The 23323-nt window shown below is 39.5% G+C and overlaps 1 protein-coding gene across 2 annotated transcripts in view; it reads right to left on the reverse strand.

Annotated features, from left to right (window-relative positions):
* DNAH6 (dynein axonemal heavy chain 6) overlaps positions 1 to 23323 on the reverse strand; it is a 285139-nt gene that overhangs the window by 181397 nt on the left and 80419 nt on the right. For both annotated transcript variants that reach the window (XR_005718342.1, XM_040224335.1), the window contains exons 18-24: positions 22973 to 23116; positions 19741 to 19953; positions 18976 to 19068; positions 16249 to 16368; positions 12040 to 12220; positions 5490 to 5586; positions 2879 to 3098 (exon numbers count right to left, since the gene is read on the reverse strand). Coding sequence is in view for 1 of the 2 variants with exons in the window: in XM_040224335.1 (XP_040080269.1) it covers positions 2879 to 3098; positions 5490 to 5586; positions 12040 to 12220; positions 16249 to 16368; positions 18976 to 19068; positions 19741 to 19953; positions 22973 to 23116 (1068 nt within the window). In the remaining variant the exon portion in view is untranslated. The remainder of the gene's footprint in view (positions 1 to 2878; positions 3099 to 5489; positions 5587 to 12039; positions 12221 to 16248; positions 16369 to 18975; positions 19069 to 19740; positions 19954 to 22972; positions 23117 to 23323) is intronic.

A 23323-nucleotide genomic window follows, 5' to 3' on the forward strand; every position in this document is an offset into this window, starting at 1 on the left:
GTGTGTGTGTGACTCAGTTGTGTGGAAAGAGGAGCCGTGTGTGTGTGTATGTGTGTGTCACTCAGTTGTGTCCAACTCTTTGCTCAGTTGTATCCTGCCCACCAGGCTCCTCTGTCTGGAATTCTTCAGGTAAGAATACTGGAGTGGCTTGCCATGCCCTCCTCCAGGAGATCTTCCTGACCCACGGATGGAATATGGTCTCCTGCACTGAAGGCAGATGTTTTACTGTCTGATCTACCAGGAAAGCCCATTGAGGAGTTTATGTGTGCTAAATGAATTCCTCCACTTTCTTTGCCTGCCTGTGGCCATATGATTTTTGGCTCCAACCATCCTCTAAACCTGGTCAGGTTATTAAGGTGATCAGGTGGGTGTGTGCTCAGTAGTGTCTGACTCTTTGGACACAAGCAGACTGCAGCCTGCCAGACTTCTCTGTCCATGGAATTTTCCAGGCAAGAATACTGGCTGCTGCTAAATCGCTTCAGTCGTGTCCAACTCTGTGCGACCCCATAGACGGCAGCCCACCAGGCTCCGCTGTCCCTAGAATTCTCCAGGCAAGATCACTGGGGTGGGTTGCCATTTCCTTCTCCAATGCGTGAAAGTGGAAAGTGAAAGTGAAGTCACTCAGTCCTGTCCGACTCTTCTTGACCCCATGGACTGCAGCCTACCAGGCTCCTCCATCCATGGGATTTTCCAGGCAAGAGTACTGGAGTGGGGTGCCATTGCCTTCTCCTAGTGGGTTGCTATTTCTTACTCCAGGGGATCTTCCCAATCCAGGGATCAAACCCGCGATTCCTGCATTGGCAGGCAGATTTTTTACCACTGAGCCACCTGGGAAGTCCCTAAGGTGACCAGTGTTCTCCCAATTGTTCACTCCAATTGACACTTTTCAGTCCTTTTCACATTTATTTCTTGGACTTTCAATGACCTGCTGCTGCTGCTGCTGCTGCTGCTGTTGCTAAGTCGCTTCAGTCGTGTCCAACTCTGTGCGACCCCATAGACGGCAGCCCACCAGGCTCCACAGTCCCTGGGATTCTCTAGGCAAGAACACTGGAGTGGGTTGCCATTTCCTTCTCCAATGCATGAACGTGAAAAGTGAAAGTGAAGTCACTCAGTCCTGTCCGACTCTTCTTGACCCCATGGACTGCAGCCTACCAGGTTCCTCCATCCATGGGATTTTCCAGGCAAGAGTACTGGAGTGGGTTGACTGCCTTGCTTATCTGGGCTCCAGAATCTGCTCACGTCTTCTACCCTCGCTTTACATGTCCTGTCTTCCCTGAATCCTGGCCTAGGTCTTTTCTCTCTCTTCTGCACTAGTGATGAGCAAAGTCTTTTGCCAGAGAATCAATTTAGGTCAAGTAAAAAAAAATATTGAGGTATAGTAGGTATAGTCTGTAAGTTTCAGGAGTACAACATAATGATTCAATATTTTTATAGATTCTACTTCATTTAAAGTTATTACTTTAATGGTTATACTGCTCTGTGCTGTACAATATTTCCTTGTTGTTTATTTATTTTATATATGGTACTAGTAGTGTGTACCTCTTGATCCCCTACCCCTATAATACCCTACCCTCCTTGACTCTTCCCACTGGTAAATAATTTGTTTTCTATATCTGTGAATGTTTCTGTTTTGTTTTATTTACTAGTTTGTATTATTTTTTAGATCCCCTATTAAGGGAAAATATACAATATTTGTCTTTGTTTATTTCCCTTGGCATAAAACCCTCCAGGTCCATGTATATTGTTGCAAATGGTAAAGTTTTATACTTTTTTATGGATGAATAATATCCATTACTCCAAATGGCATTACTGATGCAATGGACATGAACTTGGGCAAACTCTAGGAGATGGTGAGGAACTGGGAGGCTTGATGTGCTGCAGTCCATGGGGTCACAAAGAGTTGGACTGGACTTGGCAACTGAACAACAATGATATATATATATTCACACACACACATATATGTATTCACATCTTTACCCATCTGTTGGTGGACACTTAGTTTGCATCCATGTCTTGGCTATTGTAAACAGTGCTGCTATGAACATTGGGGTGCCTGTATAGTACAAGTGAAATGCCTACGGGTTCTTACTGATCCCATAGATATACTACTGTGTTCTAACTGGATTAAAATCCTTGGCATTTCCCCGAGTGACTTGTCTGTGTGGAATGCTCTCCCTTCCATGTCTCCTCTCTATCTTCCTTGGCTGTGTGTGTGTGTGTGTGTGTGTGTGTGTGTCTGTGTCTGTGTCTGTGTCTGTCTGTTTGTGTGTGATTCTCGTATGTGATGTCACTTGGTTCCCCATAGTCTGCTAGTGCATTCACTTGGTTGATGCCTACTGTATTCCAAGTACTGTGCAGAAAGAGCCTAGGAGACACTGCAGTCAAACAGTGACAACTAATACTTCATAGCACCCGCTTGGTATTATTCTAAAGTAACGTACATACAGGAACACCTGAAAAATCCCCAGCAACTCATTAATTGGGCACTATTACTAATCCTCATTTTATAGCTGAGATTAAAGATTGGGAGTGGAATCCAGGTGACCAGGCAGTAGAACCAGCTCTTATCTAGGCTACTCCTTTGCTCCTTGTGGAGAGTTAAGACTTGGCTCCAGTTCTTTCCACCCTGTTTCCAAGAACAGAGCACACACCTCTGTTTGGGACTTTTCAGTTGTTTGACTATGTCTCTGCTGGACTTTGAATTCTTTGAGGGCAAGAATTTAATCATGGTTATTTTTGAAATTGTTGAGCCAGCCTAAGACCAGGGCATGTAGCACTTGGTGAATGCTTAGCATGCTGATGAATAAAATCTCCATTCTCCAACCCCGGAAAAGTAACAAAGTTTACCCATAAAGAATTATTAACAAGAATACCTTACCCTTTCTCCTTCTGGTGATAGCATCGCTAAAATATCATTAGTGTAAACCTTTTCTGGCTCTGCATCCATTCCAGGAATTTTTCCCTCAGTAGGAGGCAGGAGAGCAAATTCAAGCTTTGAAATGGAGTCGAAGCATTTCCTTAAGTGCGGCTGCACAGCTTGGGGATTTCGTGTCTGGGCCAAAATCTCCAAGAGCTCATCATTTGACAAGAAGTAAAATCTAGATTAAAGAATATACTTAAAATGTAACTTGAAATTGAAGCAAAACCTAATATAGGCATGAAAGATGAACTCCTTGCCCACATCTCTTCCCCATCCACTGATTTCCTGGACCTATTGGTCTTAGGTTTCTGGGGAAGCCACACATCTCTAAATAGGATTATTATAAAGAGTGTGGCTGCATCTCAAGCGTCTGGAGTTAGTGCCTGGTACATAAAAGGCAGAGACTTTTCATAAATGCTAGCACTTGCTATGATACTGATTTGGCCACATGTCTGTTACTTGGCTTTGAACTCCTAAAGTGAAGGTATATTATTTGTTTTCCCTAGAATCCAGCCTTATACCTCATATATACCTGATATTCAATACATAATTTGTTGAATAAATGAATGTGTGGTTGCTGGAACCTTATTTGATTCTGTGACTACACACATGTAGGCTGTGCTGATGTGAGCTGGCAGCGGATTTTCTTAGATCTTGCCCAACAGGGCCATTTGAAGGAATGAGGATATTCTATTAAAAAAAAAAAAAAAAACTGGAGAAGGGGCATACCTGGATGCTGAGGGATGAGAGAGAGGGATGAGGGTCTGGCTGGAGAAGACACTTCACTCCTATGGAGGAAACTGCCTATGAGAGATCCCTCAGGACTGGAGGAATCTCATGAGCTCATGGAAGGCCCCATGTGAGACAGGGGGCCAGTTGGGTACCAGCCAACTCAGATTTCTCCTGCTGTACTGCCTCTCCTCCCTTCCCTGCCCCAAACCTGGAGATCCCAGAAACCTAATAGGAAGTAGGGAGGGTTGACCATTATACATCTTTATCATCACTAAAGGCTTCAGCCTTGCAACAGTCCTGGGCCAGAGAAGGGAGATGTTTTCACTTTGAAAGAATTTCTGAGTTTCGACGATTACAGATTGTTTAGTGGGTTAAGGCAACAAGAGATATTTTTGGCATTATTATCTGAGAATGGCCAGAAAATTCATGAGGTGTGCTTAAGATTCTGAGCAGGAAGAAACTAGCCCCTTGTAGGGAATGCAGCGGTAGTCTTTAGAAATAAAGATGTTTTGGGGTTGCACTCTATCAGGGCTGCCAGATACAGAATAATTCATCTCCCTTTTCAACGAATGAAACAGACAACTGTCAAGATTTGACTATGAACCCTGACAGAGCAGGAACCATCCTGCATTCCTCTTGTGGCCCCAGGACCTAACTTGTGGCCCCAGGAACTAATTCATGTGGTTCATAACATGTCTTTGTTAAGGCTTGGAAAGTGAAATCAATGGTGCACAGAGCCTCTTGACCTAATAAACACTGCAGACCTCGTTGATGTAATTCTAAACAAAAGGAAAAAATAAAAGCTGATGCTTTTGGTGTTCAGCATTATCACAGGTAAATTTGTGTGCAGGTTTCTTTAAATATCAGAAGTAGTGTACAGATTTTCTCTGTACACTGGGGAAACCCAAGCTGGGAGCCACTGATTTAAGAGTGAAATAAAAGGCACATCTCCTCTATCTAACATATTCCTCTATCTTTTCCTGTGTTGCCTGAATCTGTTGAACTCAATCAAATCTTCCAGATCTTAGATGTCTGGTGCATACACATACCCTGGCATGGTACCCAGAAACAAACCCTCTTAACCAAATAACCTACATAAGTGTGTAACACTGGCTCACTTGGATAGAACTTATCAGCCATTTCTTTTACAGCTAACAGGAAAAATCCACAGAAGATGAACATTTTGTGGTATTGTCTATGTTGCGGTACAATGTGCCTCAATGAATGAAGTCTGGAGCTCTTGTGATCATCAGGTAGTCTCATAGTCTGTTTGTATATAATCGCACCGAAACGGTATATTTACATGACTGTCCACGTGCTAACCACGAGCTCCATTAGAGCAGGGATCTGGCCTTTTCTTCTTATATCTTTAACACTGAGCAAACCATTTGGTATGTTTCTAGAATGAATGGATGAGTAAAAAATTTCATTTGGAATTTGTGAAATGACCTTTTAGATGACTTCTACAGTGACCCTCTTAGGCCATCAATTAGCCTGAAGAAACCAGCTCAGGCAACAGAGGTCTCTAACTTTTTACCGATACATCCGTGGACATATGCACACATGCAGGTGTACACATACACACCCAGCAGTGAAACGGTGCTGTGATCAAGAGTTCTTCCAGCACCTACCCACTGAAACCAAACACTGTATCTTTATCCTTGACACTTACACGCCCCAATCCAGAGATGAGCTACATTGCTATTATGAAATATATTTCCTGCTTCCCTTTTTGGTCCCCTGATGTTTTGAGGTTATAGTTTGTTTTAAAGTATATCTTCACAAATTCATGGAAACTCAACTACTAAAAGTGTTGTTGGTAGCTTTATAAACTTACCTTGGAAAGATAACTCTTTTTGATTCTAAATATGCCTCTAGACACTTCTGAATTTGGTCAAGTAATGCATTATTATTTTGAAAAGTCTCCAGAAGTCCTGTTCATTGGAAAAAAGGTTTTGGTAAAGTCATATTGAAATAAATAGAGAATATAATTTTAAATATGATATTAACTTTTTAAAAAGCTTTGGTTTTATTTGGTGAAAGAATGGCCTAATAAATTAAATTTTGGGAAGGTTGGTTAAGAATGTTAAGTATTTTTTAGCATCTATCTTATTCTATTTTTTAATTGAAATATAGTTGACTTACACTGTTGTGATAATCTCTGTTGTATAGCAAAATTACTCAGTTATACACATATACACATTCCTTTCTTTAACTTCTTTTCCATTAGGGCTTACCCCAGAATACTGAGTATAGTTCCCTATGCTATACATTAGGACCTTGTTGTTTATCCATTCTAAGTGTCATACTTTGCGTCCACCAACTCCAAGCTCCCAGTCTCTCTCTTAATGATGACATTAATTTTAATATCTGCCACTAAAGAAAAAGCATTTAATTTGAAACCTTTTTATCTGGCATCACCCACTTTTGGGGATTCAGTCAGTTCAGTTCAGTTCAGTTCAGTTGCTCAGTCATGTCCGACTCTTTGCGACCCCATGAACTGCAGCACGTCAGGCCTCCCTGTCCATCACCAACTCCCTGAGTTCACTCAGACTCATGTCCATCGAGTCGGTGATGCCATCCAGCCATCTTATCCTCTGTCGTCCCCTTATCCTCCTGCTCCCAATCCCTCCCAGCATCAGAGTTTTTTTCCAATGAGTCAACTCTTCACATGAGGTGGCCAAAGTACTAGAGTTTCAGCTTTAGCATCATTCCTTCCAAAGAACACCCAGGACTGATCTCCTTTAGAATGGACTGGTTGGATCTCCTTGCAGTCCAAGGGACTCTCAAGAGTCTTCTCCAACAACAAACTTCAAAAGCATCAATTCTTTGGCGCTCAGCCTTCTTCACAGTCCAACTCTCACATCCATACATGACCACTGGAAAAACCGTAGCTTTGACTAGACGGACCTTTGTTGGCAAAGTAATGTCTCTGCTTTTGAATATGCTATCTAGGTTGGTCATAATTTTCCTTCCAAGGAGTAAGCGTCTTTTAATTTCATGGCTGCAATCACCATCTGCAGTGATTTTGGAGCCCCCCAAAATAAAGTCCGACAGTGTTTCCACGGTTTCCCCATCTAGTTCCCATGAAGTGATGGGACCAGATGCCATGATCTTCGTTTTCTGAATGTTGAGCTTTAAGCCAACTTTTTCACTCTCCTCTTCACTTTCATCAAGAGGCTTTTGAGTTCCTCTTCACTTTCTACCATAAGGGTGGTGTTATCTGCATATCTGAGGCTATTGATATTTCTCCCAGCAATCTTGATTCTAGCTTGTGCTTCTTCCAGCCCAGCGTTTCTCATGATGTACTCTGCACAGAAGTTAGATAAGCAGGGTGACAATATACAACCTTGATGTAATCCTTTTCCTATTTGGAACCAGTCTGTTGTTCCATGTCCAGTTCTAACTCTTGCTTCTTGACCTGCATATAAGTTTCTCAAGAGGCCGGTCAGGTGGTCTGGTATTCCCATCTCTTTCAGAATTTTCCACAGTTTATTGTGATACACACAGTCAAAGGCTTTGGCATAGTCAATAAAGCAGAAATAGATGTTTTTTCTGGAACTCTCTTGCTTTTTCAATAATCCAGCAGATGTTGGCAATTTGATCTCTGGTTCCTCTGCCTTTTCTAAAACCAGCTTGAACATCTGGAAGTTCACGGTTCATGTACTGCTGAAGCCTGGCTTGGAGAATTTTGAGCATTACTTTACTAGTGTGTGAGATGAGTGCAATTGTGCAGTAGTTTGAGTATTCTTTGGCATTGCCTTTCTTTGAGATTGGAATGTAAATGGACCTTTTCCAGTCCTGTGGCCACTGCTGAGTTTTCTAAATTTGCTGGCATATTGAGTGCAGCACTTTCACAGCATCATCTTTCAGGATTTGAAATAGCTCAACTGGAATTCCATCACCTCCACTAGCTTTGTTCATAGCGATGCTTCCTAAGGCCCATTTGACTTCACATTCTAGGATGTCTGGCTCTAGGTGAGTGTGAGTGATCACACCATCATGATTATCTGGGTCTTGAAGATCTTTTTTGTACAGTTCTTCTGTGTATTCTTGCCACCTCTTCTTCATATCTTCTGCTTCTGTTAGGTCCATACTAATTTCTGTCCTTTATCGAGCCCATCTTTGCATGAAATGTTCCCTTGATATCTCTAATATTCTTGAAGAGATCTCCAGTCTTTCCCATTCTGTTGTTTTCTTCTATTTCTTTGCATTGATCACTGAGGAAGGCTTTCTTATCTCTCCTTGCTAGTCTTTGGAACTCTGCATTCACATGCTTATATCTTTCCTTCTCTCCTTTGTTTTTCACTTCTCTTCTTGTCACAGCTGTTTGTAAGGCCTCCCCAGACAGCCATTTTGCTTTTTTGCATTTCTTTTCCATGGGGATGGTCTTGATCCCTGTCTCCTGTACAATGTCACGAACCTCATTCCATAGTTCATCAGGCACTCTATCTATCAGATCTAGTCCCTTAAATCTATTTCTCACTTCCACTGTATAATCATAATTAGGTCATACCTGAATGGTCTAGTGGTTTTCCCTACTTTCTTCAATTTCAGTCTGAATTTGGCAATAAGGAGTTCATGATCTGAGCCACAGTCAGCTCCTGGTCTTGTTTTTGCTGACTGTATAGAGCTTCTCTATCTTTGGCTGCAAAGAATATAATCAATCTGATTTCAGTGTTGACCATATGGTGATGTCCATGTGTAGAGTCTTCTCTTGTGTTGTTGGAAGAGGGTGTTTGCTATGACCAGTGCATTCTCTTGGCAAAATTCTATTAGCCTTTTCCCTGCTTCATTCCATATTCCAAGGCCAAATTTGCCTGTTACTCCAGGTGTTTCTTGACTTCCTACTTTTGCATTCCAGTCCCCTATAATGAAAAGGACGTCTTTTTTGGGTGTTAGTTCTAAAAGCTCTTGTAGGTCTTCATAGAACTGTTCAACTTCTGCTTCTTCAGCGTTACTGGTTGGGGCATAGACTTGGATTACTGTGATATTGAATGGTTTGCCTTGGAAATGAACAGAGATCATTCTGTCATTTTTGAGATTGCATCCAAGTACTGCATTTCGGACTCTTTTGTTGACCATGATGGCTACTCCATTTCTTCTAAGGGATTCTTGCATGCAGTAGTAGATATAATGGTCATCTGAGTTAAATTCACCCATTCCAGTCCATTTTACTTTGCTGATTCCTAGAATGTCGATGTTAACTCTTGCCATCTCCTGTTTGACCACTTCCAATTTGCCTTGATTCATGGACCTAACATTCCAGGTTCCTATGTAATATTGCTCTTTACAGCATTGGACCTTGCTTCTATCACCAGTCACATCCACAGCTGGGTATTGTTTTTGCTTTGGCTCCATCCCTTCATTCTTTCTGGAGTTATTTCTCCACTGATCTCCAGTAGCATACTGGGCACCTACCAACCTGGGGAGTTCCTCTTTCAGTATCCTATCATTTTAAGCCTTTTTATTCTGTTCATGGGGTTCTCAAGGCAAGAATACTGAAGTGGTTTGCCATTCTCTTCTCCAGTGGACCACATTCTGTCAGACGTCTCCACCATGACCCGCCTGTCTTGGGTGACCCCACACGGCATGGCTTAGTTTCATTAAGTTAGACCAGGCTGTGATCTGTGTGATTAGACTGACTAGGTTTCTGTGAGTATGGTTTCAGTGTGTCTGCCCTCTGATGCCCTCTCGCAACACGTACCGTCTTACTTGGGTTTCTCTTACCTTGGACATGGGGTATCTCCTCACCGCTGCCCCTCCTGACCTTGAACGTGGAGGATTAGGGGTGCAGAAACTAAAGCCAAACAACTGCCTCCTCTTGACTCTCCGAACAAAGTCATTCTTTAAACGCTACATATTCTTTGTCACTTCCTTACTCATGTCTTGTATTTCTTCTGCCATCTTTAGATGCTGAAATTGTGGCGATCGCATCCTATTTCTTCATCACTAAACAGTAGCATGTTAAGAAGCAAGATTCATGTCTCATTTGACACTGATATTTTGGTGCCTATCACACTACCTGACTTCTACACCTGTTCAAGAATCAAATCCAGTCTTTCCCATGGTCTCCAAGGCTCTATGTGATCAGTGACCCAATCCAATCCCCAACCCACTACCCAAGCACACTTACCTCTCTGGTCTCACTCCTAAGCCCTCTACTGTGCACTGCTCTCCACCCTGCCCTGGCTTCCTTGCTGACAGGAGCATACACTAAGCATGCTTTTACTGCAAGGTCTCTACCTTTGTTCTCTCTGATGTTAGCAATACTCCCTTATAGCCACAAACGTATTTCATTCCTTCACTCTTGCAGATTTCTACTCAAAAGTAGTCACTTTATCAAAATATCCTTTCAACACACACACATACACAGCAGCCCCCAGCTATTCTTTTGCCATATTGCTGCTGCTGCTGCTAAGTCGCTTCAGTCATGTCTGACCCTGTGCGACCCCATAGACGGCAGCCCACCAGGCTCCGCTGTCCCTGGGATTCTCCAGGCAAAAACACTGGAGTGGGTTGCCATTTCCTTCTCCAATGTATGAAAGTGAAAAGTGAAAGTGAAGTCGCTCAGTTGTGTTCGACTATTCGTGTCCCCATGGACTGCAGCCTACCAGGCTCCTCCATCCATGGGATTTTCCAGGCAAGAGTACTGGAGTGGGTTGACACTGCCTTCTCCGTTTGCCACATTACTCTACTTAATTTTTCCTCACAGCTTTATCATCATCTGAAATTATACACATATTATATATGTATATATGACAGTATAAGTTGGTTAGTCGTATTTGTCTCTTTGTGACTTGATGGACTGTAGCCCACCAGGCTCCTCTGTCTGTAGGATTCTCCAAGCAAGAATCCTGGAGTGGATTGCCATTCCCTTCTCTCTTTTTTTTTTTTTGCCCCCCCCCTTTTTTTTTTGCCATTCCCTTCTCCAGGGGATCTCCCTGACCCAGGGATCGAACCCAGGTCTCCTTACCATCTGAGCCACCAGGGGAAGTCATATATATATATATATATACATACATCTCCACACTTCTGTATCTGAAATTCCTGGGACTAAATGTATTTTTGAAGTCTTTTTTTTTTAATTCCAAAAGTTATGCAACAAAAGTCCAGTAGGGACTGGGGCAGCACTCTGCAATTAGACATATTAATATTATTGCAGCAAAAGGTTTGAATATGCACATTGAGTAGGGTGTGCTAGACAAGATAAAAGGTCTTTCAGAGATATCCATGTTTTAATCCCCAGAACTTGAGAATTTGTTAAGTTTTTGTGGGAAGAGGCACCTGGCAGATGTGATTACATTAGGGTCACAGGATGGGGAGATTATCATGGATCATGCGGTGGGGCCTGTATAATCACAGGGTCTTTATAAGAGGTAGAGAGGGAGATGTGATGGCAGAAACATAGGCTGGAGTGAGGACTAGGAACCAAGGAATCATGGGCAGCCGCTTGAAGCCCCAAAGTTTTAAGGTTTTCAATACTATCATCTCGTAGAGTTTTTCCTGTCTGTTTCTGTAAGAGTCTTTGGGCAGAGAGCACAGCCCAGCAGCTGCTTCTGCCTGAAGGAAGCTCTCTGGGGTTATCACCAGGACAGACCATGTACTGCCATTTACAGAACAACAAGTCATTGAGCTGAGGGTTTGATAGAAAACATAAACGTTCAATCACTGAATATGTGCACACCAAAAGATTTTGATTCTACATCCCTAGAAACAGAACTTACTAAAACACATTTCAATTGTAAAACACTGGGGACTCTACTCAATACTCTATAATGACCTACATGGGAAAAGAATCTTAAAAAGAGTGAATATATGTATACGTATAATTGATTCACTTTGCTGTATACCTGAAACTAACACAACATTAAAAATCAACTATACTCCAATAAAAATCAACTAAAAAATAAATAAAACACACTTCAACCCTGAGATTAGAATTACCATTAGTGGCGTTATTTGTAAGTGGTTGTAATGAATTACTTAAAGTGTGAAAATCTGTATGGTTAGAAGTCTGTAAGAACTTTAACAGAATGGGTCAACTGAATGTAAATGTATGTTTTGTAACCTAAATTGTGAGATGGAAGCATCAGTGATACTGTGTGAGGCAACATTCCCCAATGCTACACACAGCAAAAGAAGTAGATGCTTGTGTGTCAAAACCATGAACTGAGCTGAAAGATAATGATGATAATACATTGATAGTAATAAAATAACAAGTGTTCAATTCACATTGCTTATCAAGAGTGTCAAAGGTACTACAAATGTTCCTGGTCATCAGTGCTGACTAGATGAAGGGTTGAATGTACCACATATTATTAGAATCTTACAGGTGATGAATGCTTTGGATGATTGTAAAGTCTTTTTGTGTGTTTCTTTTCTACCTGGTTGAGTAGCTGCTCGGAGAGCGTTAGGCAGCCGGTTAACCTTCCTCATGATTTCCTTCCATGACTTGTCCACTTGAAGGAACATCTTGGCCTCTGCAGGCAACTGCCTTTGAATATCTGGAGCATTAAAAATACTCTCTAGGTAGAGCCAGTTTCTCTGGCAGTTCAGCCATTCTTCCTAGGAGAAAAACAAGGACATTATCAAATTTTTTCACACAAAGTTGAAAATACACAGCTATGTTAAAAATAACTACATGAGGAGTCACTGTATTTTCTACATTTTGGCAGTGTCTCACAGGCCTTAATTTTTCATTAAAATTTTTTTTTATTTTATACTGGAGCATAGTTGATTAGCAATGATATGTTAGTTACAGGTATACGGCAAAATGATTGAGTTAAACCCACAGAAGCATCAATTCTTTTTCAAATTATTTTCCCATTGAGGTTATTACAGAATATTGAAATGAGCTTCATATGCTGTGTAGTAGATCCTTGTTGGTTATCTATTTTAAATTCAGTAGTGTGTACATGTCAATCCCAAACTCCCAATCTATCCCTCCCCTGGCCCCCACCCTTTCCCCCCATAATGATAAGTTCATTCTCTATGTCCTCACAGCTCCTTTGAAATAACACCTCTTTAAAATACCCAAGACTCATCTCAGCCTAATTCCAACTCATTTTTTGGTATGAGTAGAGTTATAATGTGTCTACTACTGTGTGGTAACCAGAATGGACCCAAAGAAAGAGGATTAAAATGCTCAGAGGAGACATTCTAGGGGGAAGCAAGATGCTTCAAGGAATCTGAAGGGTTGGGAAGCTGTTAAGTTTAGTGACTGTTTCCAAATATATAAAAAAGGTTCTTTGCCTCAGTGATGTCTATATTCTTCCCTCTCCTTCCTTTTAAAGAAGGAATATAATTCATTTTCTTCAATTAAAAGAGTAAAACCTGCTTATAACAGAACATGTGGCAAAGACATAAGACTGGGAAGAAGAAGAAAGCCATATACTCTCTCTCCTCTCAGAGATGACCACTGTTAATCAAAGACACCACAAGTGCAGGGTCAGATCTAAAGTCTGCAGACCTCACCTTTCCACTGTGCCTCTTGCCATCACATGTGCAGGCCTGAGATTTGTAAAAGAGCATCTCCCACCTCACTCTAGATTTGGGGGCTATGCCTAAGCCCTAATATCCCAACCACTCCCTGGTTTATTTCAGGTTCATACTTTCTATGCAGTTAATTCTCTGGAGGGTCTCTGTTATTCAGGGATCAAATTATAAGGTGTCCATTGAAGAGGATGGATTCCTGAAAAAGGTCTCTATGAAATAAAGATGAGACAAATTGTCTTTTCCTACTTACGCCTGTATTAAGTCACAGATAACTTTTCATATTAGAACATACAGGGAAGTGTCACTCAGGCATGTCTGACTCTTTGTGACCCCTTGGTGGCTCAGAGGTTAAAGCGTCTGCCTGCAATGTGGGAGACCTGGGTTCGATCCCTGGGTTGGGAAGATCCCCTGGAGAAGGAAATGGCAACCCACTCCAGTATTCTTGCCGGGAGAATCCCATGCACGGAGGAGCCTAGTGGGCTACAGTCCACGGGGTTGCAAAGAGTCAGACATGACTGAGCAACTTCACTTTCACTTTCTTTTCACTTTCAGACTGTAGCCCACCAGGCTCCTCTGTCCATGGAATTCTCCAGGAAAAAACACTGGAATGGGTTGGCATTTCCTTCTCCCGAGGATCTTCCTGACCCAGGGATCAAAGGATCTGCCTCCTGCATTGTAGGCAGATTCTTTACTGTCTGAGACACTAGGGAAGCCCCAGAACATAGAGGAACCCAAACACAATTAATTAAGTTAAAAAAACTGAAGTCGAAGAAAGACGTTGGATGGGAAAAAAATTAGAGTAAGTGGGCTTTTTGTTTTATTATGGGATAATCTGAGGTAGAATAAAATAAAAAGGAAGTGTGTATGAAAGGAAGAGCACCATGGAGACTTCAAGGAATAGTATTCAGTTCAGTTCAGTCGCTCAGTCATGTCCAACTCTTTGCGACCCCATGAACCGCAGCACACCAGGCCTCCTTGTCCATCACCAACACCCAGAGTTCACTCAAACTCATGTTTATCGAGTTGGTGATGCCATCCAGCCATCTCATCCTCTGTTGTCCCCTTATCCTCCTGCCCCAATCCCTCCCAGAATCACAGTCTTTTCCAATGAGTCAACTCTTCACATGAGGTGGCCAAAGTACTGGAGTTTCATCTTTAGCATCATTCCTTCCAAAGAACACCCAGGACTAATCTCCTTTAAAATGGACTGGTTGGATCTCCTTGCAGTCTAAGGGACTTTCAAGAGTCTTCTCCAACAACACCAAAAGCATCAATTCTTCGGTGCTCAGCTTTCTTCACAGTCCAACTCTCACACCCATACATGACCACTGGAAAAACCATAGCTTTGACTAGACAGACCTTTGTTGGCAAAGTAATGTCTCTGCTTTTGAATATGCTATCTAGGTTGGTCATAATTTTCCTTCCAAGGAGTAAGCGTCTTTTAATTTCATGGCTGCAATCACCATCTGCAGTGATTTTGGAGCTCCCCAAAATAAAGTCTGACAGTGTTTCCACTGTTTCCCCATCTAGTTCCCATGAAGTGCTGGGACCAGATGCCATGATCTTCGTTTTCTCATTGTTAAGCTTTAAGCCAACTTTTTCACTCTCCTGTTTCACTTTCATCAAGAGGCTTTTTAGTTCCTCTTCACTTTCTGCCATAAGGTGGTGTCATCTGCATATCTGAGGTTATTGATATTTCTCCCGGCAATTTTGATTCCAGCTTGTGTTTCTTCTAGCCCAGCATTTCTCATGATGTACCCTGCATAGAAGTTAAATAAGAAGGGGGACAATATACAGCCTTGACGTAATCCTTTTCCTATTTGGAACCAGTCTGTTGTTCCATGTCCAGTTCTAACTCTTGCTTCCTGACCTGCATATAAGTTTCTCAAAAGGCAGGTCAGGTGGTCTGGTATTCCCATCTCTTTTAGAATTTTCCACAGTTTATTGTGATCCACACAGTCAAAGGCTTTGGCATAGTCAATAAAGCAGAAATAGATGTTTTTCTGGAACTCTCTTGCTTTTTCCATGATCCAGAGGATGTTGGCAATTTGATCTCTGGTTCCTCTGCCTTTTCTAAATCCAGCTTGAACATCTGGAAGTTCACGGTTCACGTACTGCTGAAGCCTGGCTTGGAGAATTTTGAGCATTACTCTACTAATGTGTGAGATGAGTGCAATTATGTGGTAGTTTGAACATTCTTTGGCATTGCCTTTCTTTGGGATTGGAATCAAAACTGACCTTTTCCAGTCCTGTGGCCACTGCTGAATTTTCCAAATTTGCTGGCATATTGAATTCAGCCCTTTCACAGCATCATCTTCTAGGCTTTGAAATAGCTCAACTGGAATTGCATCACCTCCACTAGCTTTGTTCGTAGTGATGCTTTATGAGCTTGCTGTGATAAGACCCTTAAGGTGGCCCCAGGACCTGGGCTTCATGTCCTTGTGTGATCCTCTCTCCCTGAGTGTGGGTGCCACCTGTGACTTGCTTCTAGTTATGGAGAATATGGTAAAGGTAATAGGATATTCACAGTTAGGTGTACAGTGCAGAAAGCTGTAACCTACATCTTGCCTAGAGACTTCCTCTTCCCTGCTTTACTGATGAAACAAGTCATATTGTTGAGGAAGTCCATGGAAAAAACTGAGCAACATGGAGGAGCTGAGGATGGCCTTTGATTGACAGCCAGTGAGAAACTGAAGCCCCTGGTCCTGGAATTGCAAGGAAATGATATCTGTCAGCATCTTCCCTTAGTTGAACCTCTGATTGGAACCCAGTCCTGGCCGGCATCTTGATTGAACCCATGTGAGACCCTTAAGCATAAGACCCAGTTAAGCCATGAACTCCTGACCCACAGAAACTGTGGGATAATAAATGTATCTTGTTTTATACGACTAACGTTTGTGGTATTTTGTTTCACAGCAATAATAACTAATTATTGATGGTATAATCCATTCTCCTTATATTCTGAGAATAATAAAATGTCAGTAATTGAATCTTATATCTAAACTCTATACTCTCTAACCCCAAGTGAACAAATGACTTCTAAGTTCCTGTGACTTTCCAATTCTCTGAGTCCATGAATTGAAATTATCCTTACTCACCAGTGTTTGATTAAATAAAGCAAGCTGTTTCTGCCATTCGTCTACTCGAGCTTTCAGTGGGCCAACGTAACGTGATGAGGCAATGGTTGCAATGTTGATGGTGCTGTCATCAAGAAGGACCTTTCAGGAAAGGTGAAGAAAATATGTGCAACATCGTATGTTAGTGCTCTCAAAGATAATTACAGATATTTAACTCCAAGAGTCTATTTATTTATTTTTATTTTTACCTAAAAATTTTTATATTGGAATAGAAATTTCTATTGGATTTAAAACATTGTATTAGTTTCAGGTGTACAGCAAAGTGAGTCAATTACACACATACATATATCCATTTTTTTTCAGATTCTTTTCCCATCTAGGTTATACAGAATATTGGGTAGATTTCCCTGTGCTATACAGTAGGTCCTTGTTGATTATTTATTTTATATATAGTAGTGTGTATATGCTGGGACTTTCCACGTGGTGCTAATGATAAAGAACCTACCTGGCATTGCAAGTTAGACACAAGAGATGTGGCTTTGATCCCTGGGTCCATAGTGTTGCACAGAGTCAGAGATGACTGAAGTGACTTAGCCACACATGCACCCAGTGTGTATATGTTAATTCCAAACCACTTAAAAGTAAACTTTCTGAATTAACAGCTTAGTCCCACCCATTATTTCTCACCAACCCATTTCCTCTTCTTCTTCCCTTCACCAGGATTTACAACCCACTATGATGTTTTCTTCAGTGTCACCATGGAACTTCTGATTGTCGAATCCTGGCTATTTCTGTCATTATTCATGGCCCACATTTCTGTTTAGCTAAGCCCTTTTCCTCAATCTCCCCCTACAAGTTATCTGGTACTTTACACCACTTTGTCGTCCAGGTCTTTATTTCTCAAAGTGCTCAAAACTTGAAAAAGTAGCTGCCTGCGTTATCCAATGAAACATCATTCTCCCTCAATTATCTTGAGGAAGAGGAAAAGTGAACTCATTCATGTCAAGCTCTGGATGATTATAGACAAGTTTTCATCTACCTCCTTCCCCTACTCCTTCTCCATATGCCACAGCAACCCTTGTAGAACATGTACATTTTAAAAAACGTGTCTTCTAATCTAAAGAATTTTCACTATTCTATTTAAATTATAAACTTCTTCAGAGCAGAAGCCCCATCACCTGTTATTACCTGGTCTCATACTAACTGATTTCCATCTTGGGTCTGCTCTCCCCTTCACCACCCAGAATACTCTCTGGTCTTGTTCTTCCAAACTACACTTGGCAAAGACATTTCATCTCCAGTTCTAGTTTGGGGACCCACTAAGAGAATGGGGCTTTGCTTTAAAAAAATATTTTATTGAAGTATGACTGATTTACAGTGTTGTGTTAATGTTAGCTATACAGCAAAGTGATTCAATTATACATATATATATATACATATATACTTTTTCACATTCTTTTCTGTTATGACTTATCACGGGATATTGAATATAGTTCCCTGTGTGGGATTTATTTTTTAAATTGAGTCATAATCCCCATATTCCTGTGCTAAACAAATATGCCTTTGGATATTAAGTCACTAAGAATATTCCAAACACATGGGTTATATTTATCTTCTTTTGCTGTTAATAGAGCATGACCATCTACTCCTAATCTCAAAATTTTCAAGTGAATTTAGCTTCTTAGTGTGCTATAACCCTGTTTATTCATGCTTCTTTGCTTTATTTAAATGGTTTGAAGTGCCTTCTATTCTCATCTATAACTATTAATATCAAACCCTCATATTTTTAAGGTCTAGAATGTTTTGGCTGGTCTAGCAAGGATTCTCTGATCACTTCAGCTACAACTGATCTCTTTGCTATTCCAAATTCTCCAGCAGTTATTGACTACAAGATTTTTAACTCATATATATATATATATGTATAGTTGATAAATGAGTATAGAATGAAATAATGGAAACTCCATAATTACCCTAATCTCCTCCTAATTGCCTTTAAAATTCTTAAAATCTTCTTCTCCATTCAGTTCAGTTCAGTTCAGTCGCTCAGTCGTGTCTGACTCTTTGCGACCCCATGAATCACAGCATGCCAGGCCTCCCTGTCCATCACCAGCTCCCGGAGTCTACTCAAACTCATGTCCATCGAGTTGGTGATGCCATCCAGCCATCTCATCCTCTGTTGTCCCCTTTATTAGATGACACTAGTTTGCTTAATTTTATTGAAGAGCATTAATGCATATGGAAACTTGTGATACCTTAATGTGTATTCCTTTCCATCTTATGCTTTGATTAAAAGGAAAAAATTCTTTATATATATATATATATATATATATATATATATATATATATGTGTGTGTGTCATATCTATTGCTTTGATAAGTATTTCATGTCCAAGCATTCATGTCCTGGTGGCTTGGTGGTAGAGAGCCTGCCTGCCAACACAAGAGATGTGGGTTTGATCCCTAGGCTGGTAAGATCCCTTGGAGAAGGAAGTGATAACTCACTCCAGTATTCTTGCTGGGGAATCTCATGGACAGAGGCGCCTGGCAGACTACTGTTCATGGGGTCTCAAAAGAGTTGGACACGACTTGATGACTAAACAAATATTCATATTCATATTTTGCCTTCTAAATTAGGTTTCTCCCTAACAACTTTCATATTTCAGTCCTTCATTATAGTCTCCCGTAGGATATTTAGGACTAGGTCTGGCAGGAACCTTCACCATAGGTTTCAATAATCCAGTTTACTCACCTGTATATCATCTGTGCCACCAAGGATAAACACATCTTTGGAGTCACGGTGAGGCAGGACAACAAATTCAGTTGTTTTCCAAGAATCCTCCACCTAGGAGATTGGTCAAGTCTTAGTATGTCTCAGTTCATTTACGTTTAGGTTGATAAATGAATATGGAATGAAATAATGGAAAACTCCATAATTATCCTAATCTCCTAATTGCCTTAAAATTCTTAAAATCCTCTTCTCCATTAGGTGGCACTTATTTGCTTAATTTTATTGAAGAGCATTAATACATATGAAAACTTGTGATACTTTAATGTGTATTCCTTCCCATTTTATGCCTTGATTAAAAGGAAAAAAATCTTTTTACATAGATCCTTGGTAGATGTGTATTTCTAGAGTAGGGAGGTTAAACATCCTAAGGAGACAAATCTTCTCAATGTCTTTTGAAGCATTTCATAGAGTTAGTCTTCTCTAATATGTACTTTGAAAGATAATATATTTTGGCATAAGAGATCTTCCTTGGTGTATGGTTCTTTATACAAAGCATGCAAATGTGTTGCCATCAAGTTCCTGCTGGAGTATAAGCTAAGCAGAAAGAAGATATGTATAGCAGTGATAACAATAATAATGATAACAAATGTAAAGAAACAGTGGAAAGATAACTGATAATGAGACGGTGGAACTTGCAATGTTGAAAAACAAAGTTCATAATCTTCCCACTGAATATGAAAACCTTTATATCTCAGGACCTTCAGAATACACATTTTTCAGGTTTACCTTTTTAAGGATTGTTTCTAAGGCAGCTTCTCCAGAAGCCTGTCCAGAAATGTCCTGAATTTCTTGGCCAAAGTCAAAAACATGTAACTCAACGAGCTTCTCCAAGGTTAACGGAACTTCAAGGTCCACTAGGGTGGCATCAACTGTTTGTTCAATAGCTGCCCAATGTCTAGGCTTCAGAGTTGGGTTCCTGAGGTCAATGATAACTGGAAGCTGGAAAACACACACTCTCTGAGGCACCGTTCTTTTTATCCTAAAAAATACAGTCCCATTTGGGCATGTAAAAAGCTGGAAAGAACACCTCTGATGTGTGTAAACAATGAAAAATCTGGACAAACTGCAAATTAATGACTTGTATTGAATCCATCAGAAAAGTGAGGTTGCAGCAAAACCAGCTAACTCAAAATTTAGAGACACTGGTATCCATAGTTTTCTCCACAGAAAGAAGTTTCTGAGAATTTGTTTACCTAGGAGAGATACCTTGGGTTGCCATTTAAGCTAGTTAGAAGATGTAGCTGAATTTAAAAAATAAATTGCTAAGACTGAGTGTAGGGTAGCATGAGAGTGTGAAGTCTCAGGGGCAACAAATACATAGAAGGTTCACAGAGAAGATTGGAAGAACCCTAAGAAAGCCTATCTTATGGTGTGGTCAGAAATATGCAAGTAAAAAGATAATAAAAAAATACTTTTACATTGCTGGAAGAAAACAAAAAATCTGCCAACTCAGAATTATATGCCAGTGAAAATATCATTTAAAATAAAGGATAAAGACACAAATTTGGGGAGCTCATTGCTAGCATACCTACTCAATAAGAAATATTAAAGGAAGTTCTTCAGGCAGCATGAATGCTATGAGTCAGAAATTTAGATCTCTACAAAGAAATGAAGAATATTGAAAATGGAATATATGTAAAATAAATTTCACTTTATTTCCCATTTTTATTCCTTAAAATGTAACTATATAAAACAAAAATAGCAGCAACATGTTGTGTTCATACTACATAGAAAAATACATGACAACATTAATACAAAAGATGAGAGGGAGGAATGGGGAATATGGTATTATAAAATCTTTATACTCTACAGTAAGCAGTATAATATTGTTTGAAGGTTGATTTGAATTAACTGAAAATCTAAAAATCGCTTAAAACAGGTGTGAACAATAATTCCATGGAGAAGATAAAATGGAATAAAAAAACATATACAATTAAATCAAGAGAGGGAAAAAAAGAGGAAAAAAGGAACAACAAACAAAGTAAAAAACCAGCATGATAGCACTTTTAAACCAATCACATCAATAATGCTTTAAATAGGAATGGTTTAAACATGTTAGTTACAAGACTTAAAAAATCAGATTGTATAAAAAATCAGGAACCAGTTACGCACTGTTCAAGAAATCCACTTTAAATATAAAGACAGAAAAATTAAAAATAAAAAGGTGGAGAAAGTCATATCATGCAAATTCTAAAAGAAAGCTATACTATATAGGCAATTCAGTCTTTAGAACAAGAAATCTTATAAAAAATAAATGAAGCCTCTCAGAAAACTAGGAAACTTTGTTATCTTAATATAGGGCATCTATAAAAATATTTGACTAAAATCATACTTAAAAAGAAATTGAACGTTTCCCCTTCAAGATCAGGCACAGGACAAGGATGTTTTCTCTCATTACTCCTATTCAATATTGTATAGAAAATCCTGCCCAGTGCAAGAAGGCAAGAAAAAGAAAGAAAAGGCACACAGATTATAAATGAATAAATAAAATTGTCTCTATTCACAGCTGAAGTAATTTTCTATGTTTATAATTCTGAATAATGTACAAAAGCTCCTAAAATTAAAAAGCGAATTTAGCAAGATTACAGGATATAAGATCAATATACAAAGGTCAACAGTATTCCTACCTACCAGAAATGAACAATTAGAATTTGAAATTAAAAGCAATATCATTTAAGATAACATAAAAGAATAGTTTTAAATCTAACAAAGTATGTGCATAATCTGTATGCTGAAAATTACAAAACATTAATGAAAAATATAAGACCTAACTAAATGAAGGGATAGGCTGGTAGGAAATTAGAAAATTCTATCTTGTGAAGATGTCAGTTCTCCTCAAAATGATCTATTGATTTAACAGTCTCCCCCAAAATCCAAGCAATTTGCTGTACATATTGATAAGCTCATTTTAACATTTATATGGAAAAGTAAAAGAATTTGGATTGACAAAATTGTGAAAAGAAGAACAATGAAGAACTTACACTGCCCAATTTCAAGATTTTTCAGCTATAGTTATCAACACAGTGTGGTACTGGTGAAAGAACAGACTTACAGAGCAACAAAATAGAATAAAGTATTCAGCAACAGACTAAAAATATAGTTAGCTGATTTTTCACAAAGATGCAAAGACAATCAATGGAGAAAGAATACTCTTTTCAAATAATGGTGCTGGATCAACTGAATATCTAACCTGCAAAATGTAAATAACTTAAAATAAGCCATATACCTTAATTTAAAAAAAGCAAAACTATAAAACTTCCAGAAGGAATTACAAGAGAAAATTTGTGTGATCTTTAGGTTTGGCAAAACGTTGTCAGATACTAACTAAAAAAGTAATATGTAAAAGAAAAAATATATTAATAGGACTTTATTCAAATTTAAGCCTGTTGTTCTGTGAAAGTCACTATTTACGGACTAAAGTCACTGACTGGGAAAAACATTTTCAAGTTACATATTTGAAAAATGATTTATATCAGACTGTATAAAAAAGTCTTAAAATTCACTAATAACAAAACAAACAAGCCAATTAAAAATTGAGCTAATAGCCAGACAGACATTTCAGCAAAGAAGGTGGACGAATGGCAAATAGCCATGGGCAAAGATGATCAACATCACTAATCATTAGAAAAGTGTAAATCACCATTATGAGATATTACTATACATTATTAGAATAGTTAAAATTAAAAACAAAGCAAACCAAATTTTAAAAGAACTCCTTATTGATAACAAGTGCTAGTGAGGATGACAAACAGCTAGAATTCTCATACTACTCAGTTGCATGATTTGCCCAGCTAAGGAGAAGGATGCAGTTTGTGCCTCTGCAGTAACTGAATTTGTCTGTTGCTTCTTCTCTCTGCAAAGGTAATTTAAACAAGGAAGAATTCCTGGCTTTGGTCTCATTAGCCTCAAGTATAAATGATTGACCTGGAGTTTCTGAGATAATTTCATCCAAGCTTACCTTTTCTTTCATTTTTTCCACCTTACTTTTTAGCTGGGGCACGACACTGTTGGGTGGCAAGCCTTTTTCCAATTGAGTCACAAATTTGGCATATTTTGAAACTTGACCATTTAGAAATTCTGGATCCAAGGAGTCAAATTTGGACTATGAAAATTAGGGGGAAAGAAGTTAAGACATGATAAAAGGCAAACTTGAAACAGTAAAAATTTCTTTACTCAGATTTTCGGGGAGCTATGTTGTCAAATCAAGTCAACTTTATGCTTTTTTTAAATGGCTCTACTTATGAAGATTTCTAATAGTAGACCAGGCATTGTTTATTACTTTCATGTCCTTTTCTCACATACCATCAAA

This window comes from Oryx dammah, unplaced genomic scaffold (genome assembly GCF_014754425.2).
Source record: "Oryx dammah isolate SB20612 unplaced genomic scaffold, SCBI_Odam_1.1 HiC_scaffold_25, whole genome shotgun sequence".
In the NCBI taxonomy this organism is placed as follows: Eukaryota; Metazoa; Chordata; class Mammalia; order Artiodactyla; family Bovidae; genus Oryx; species Oryx dammah.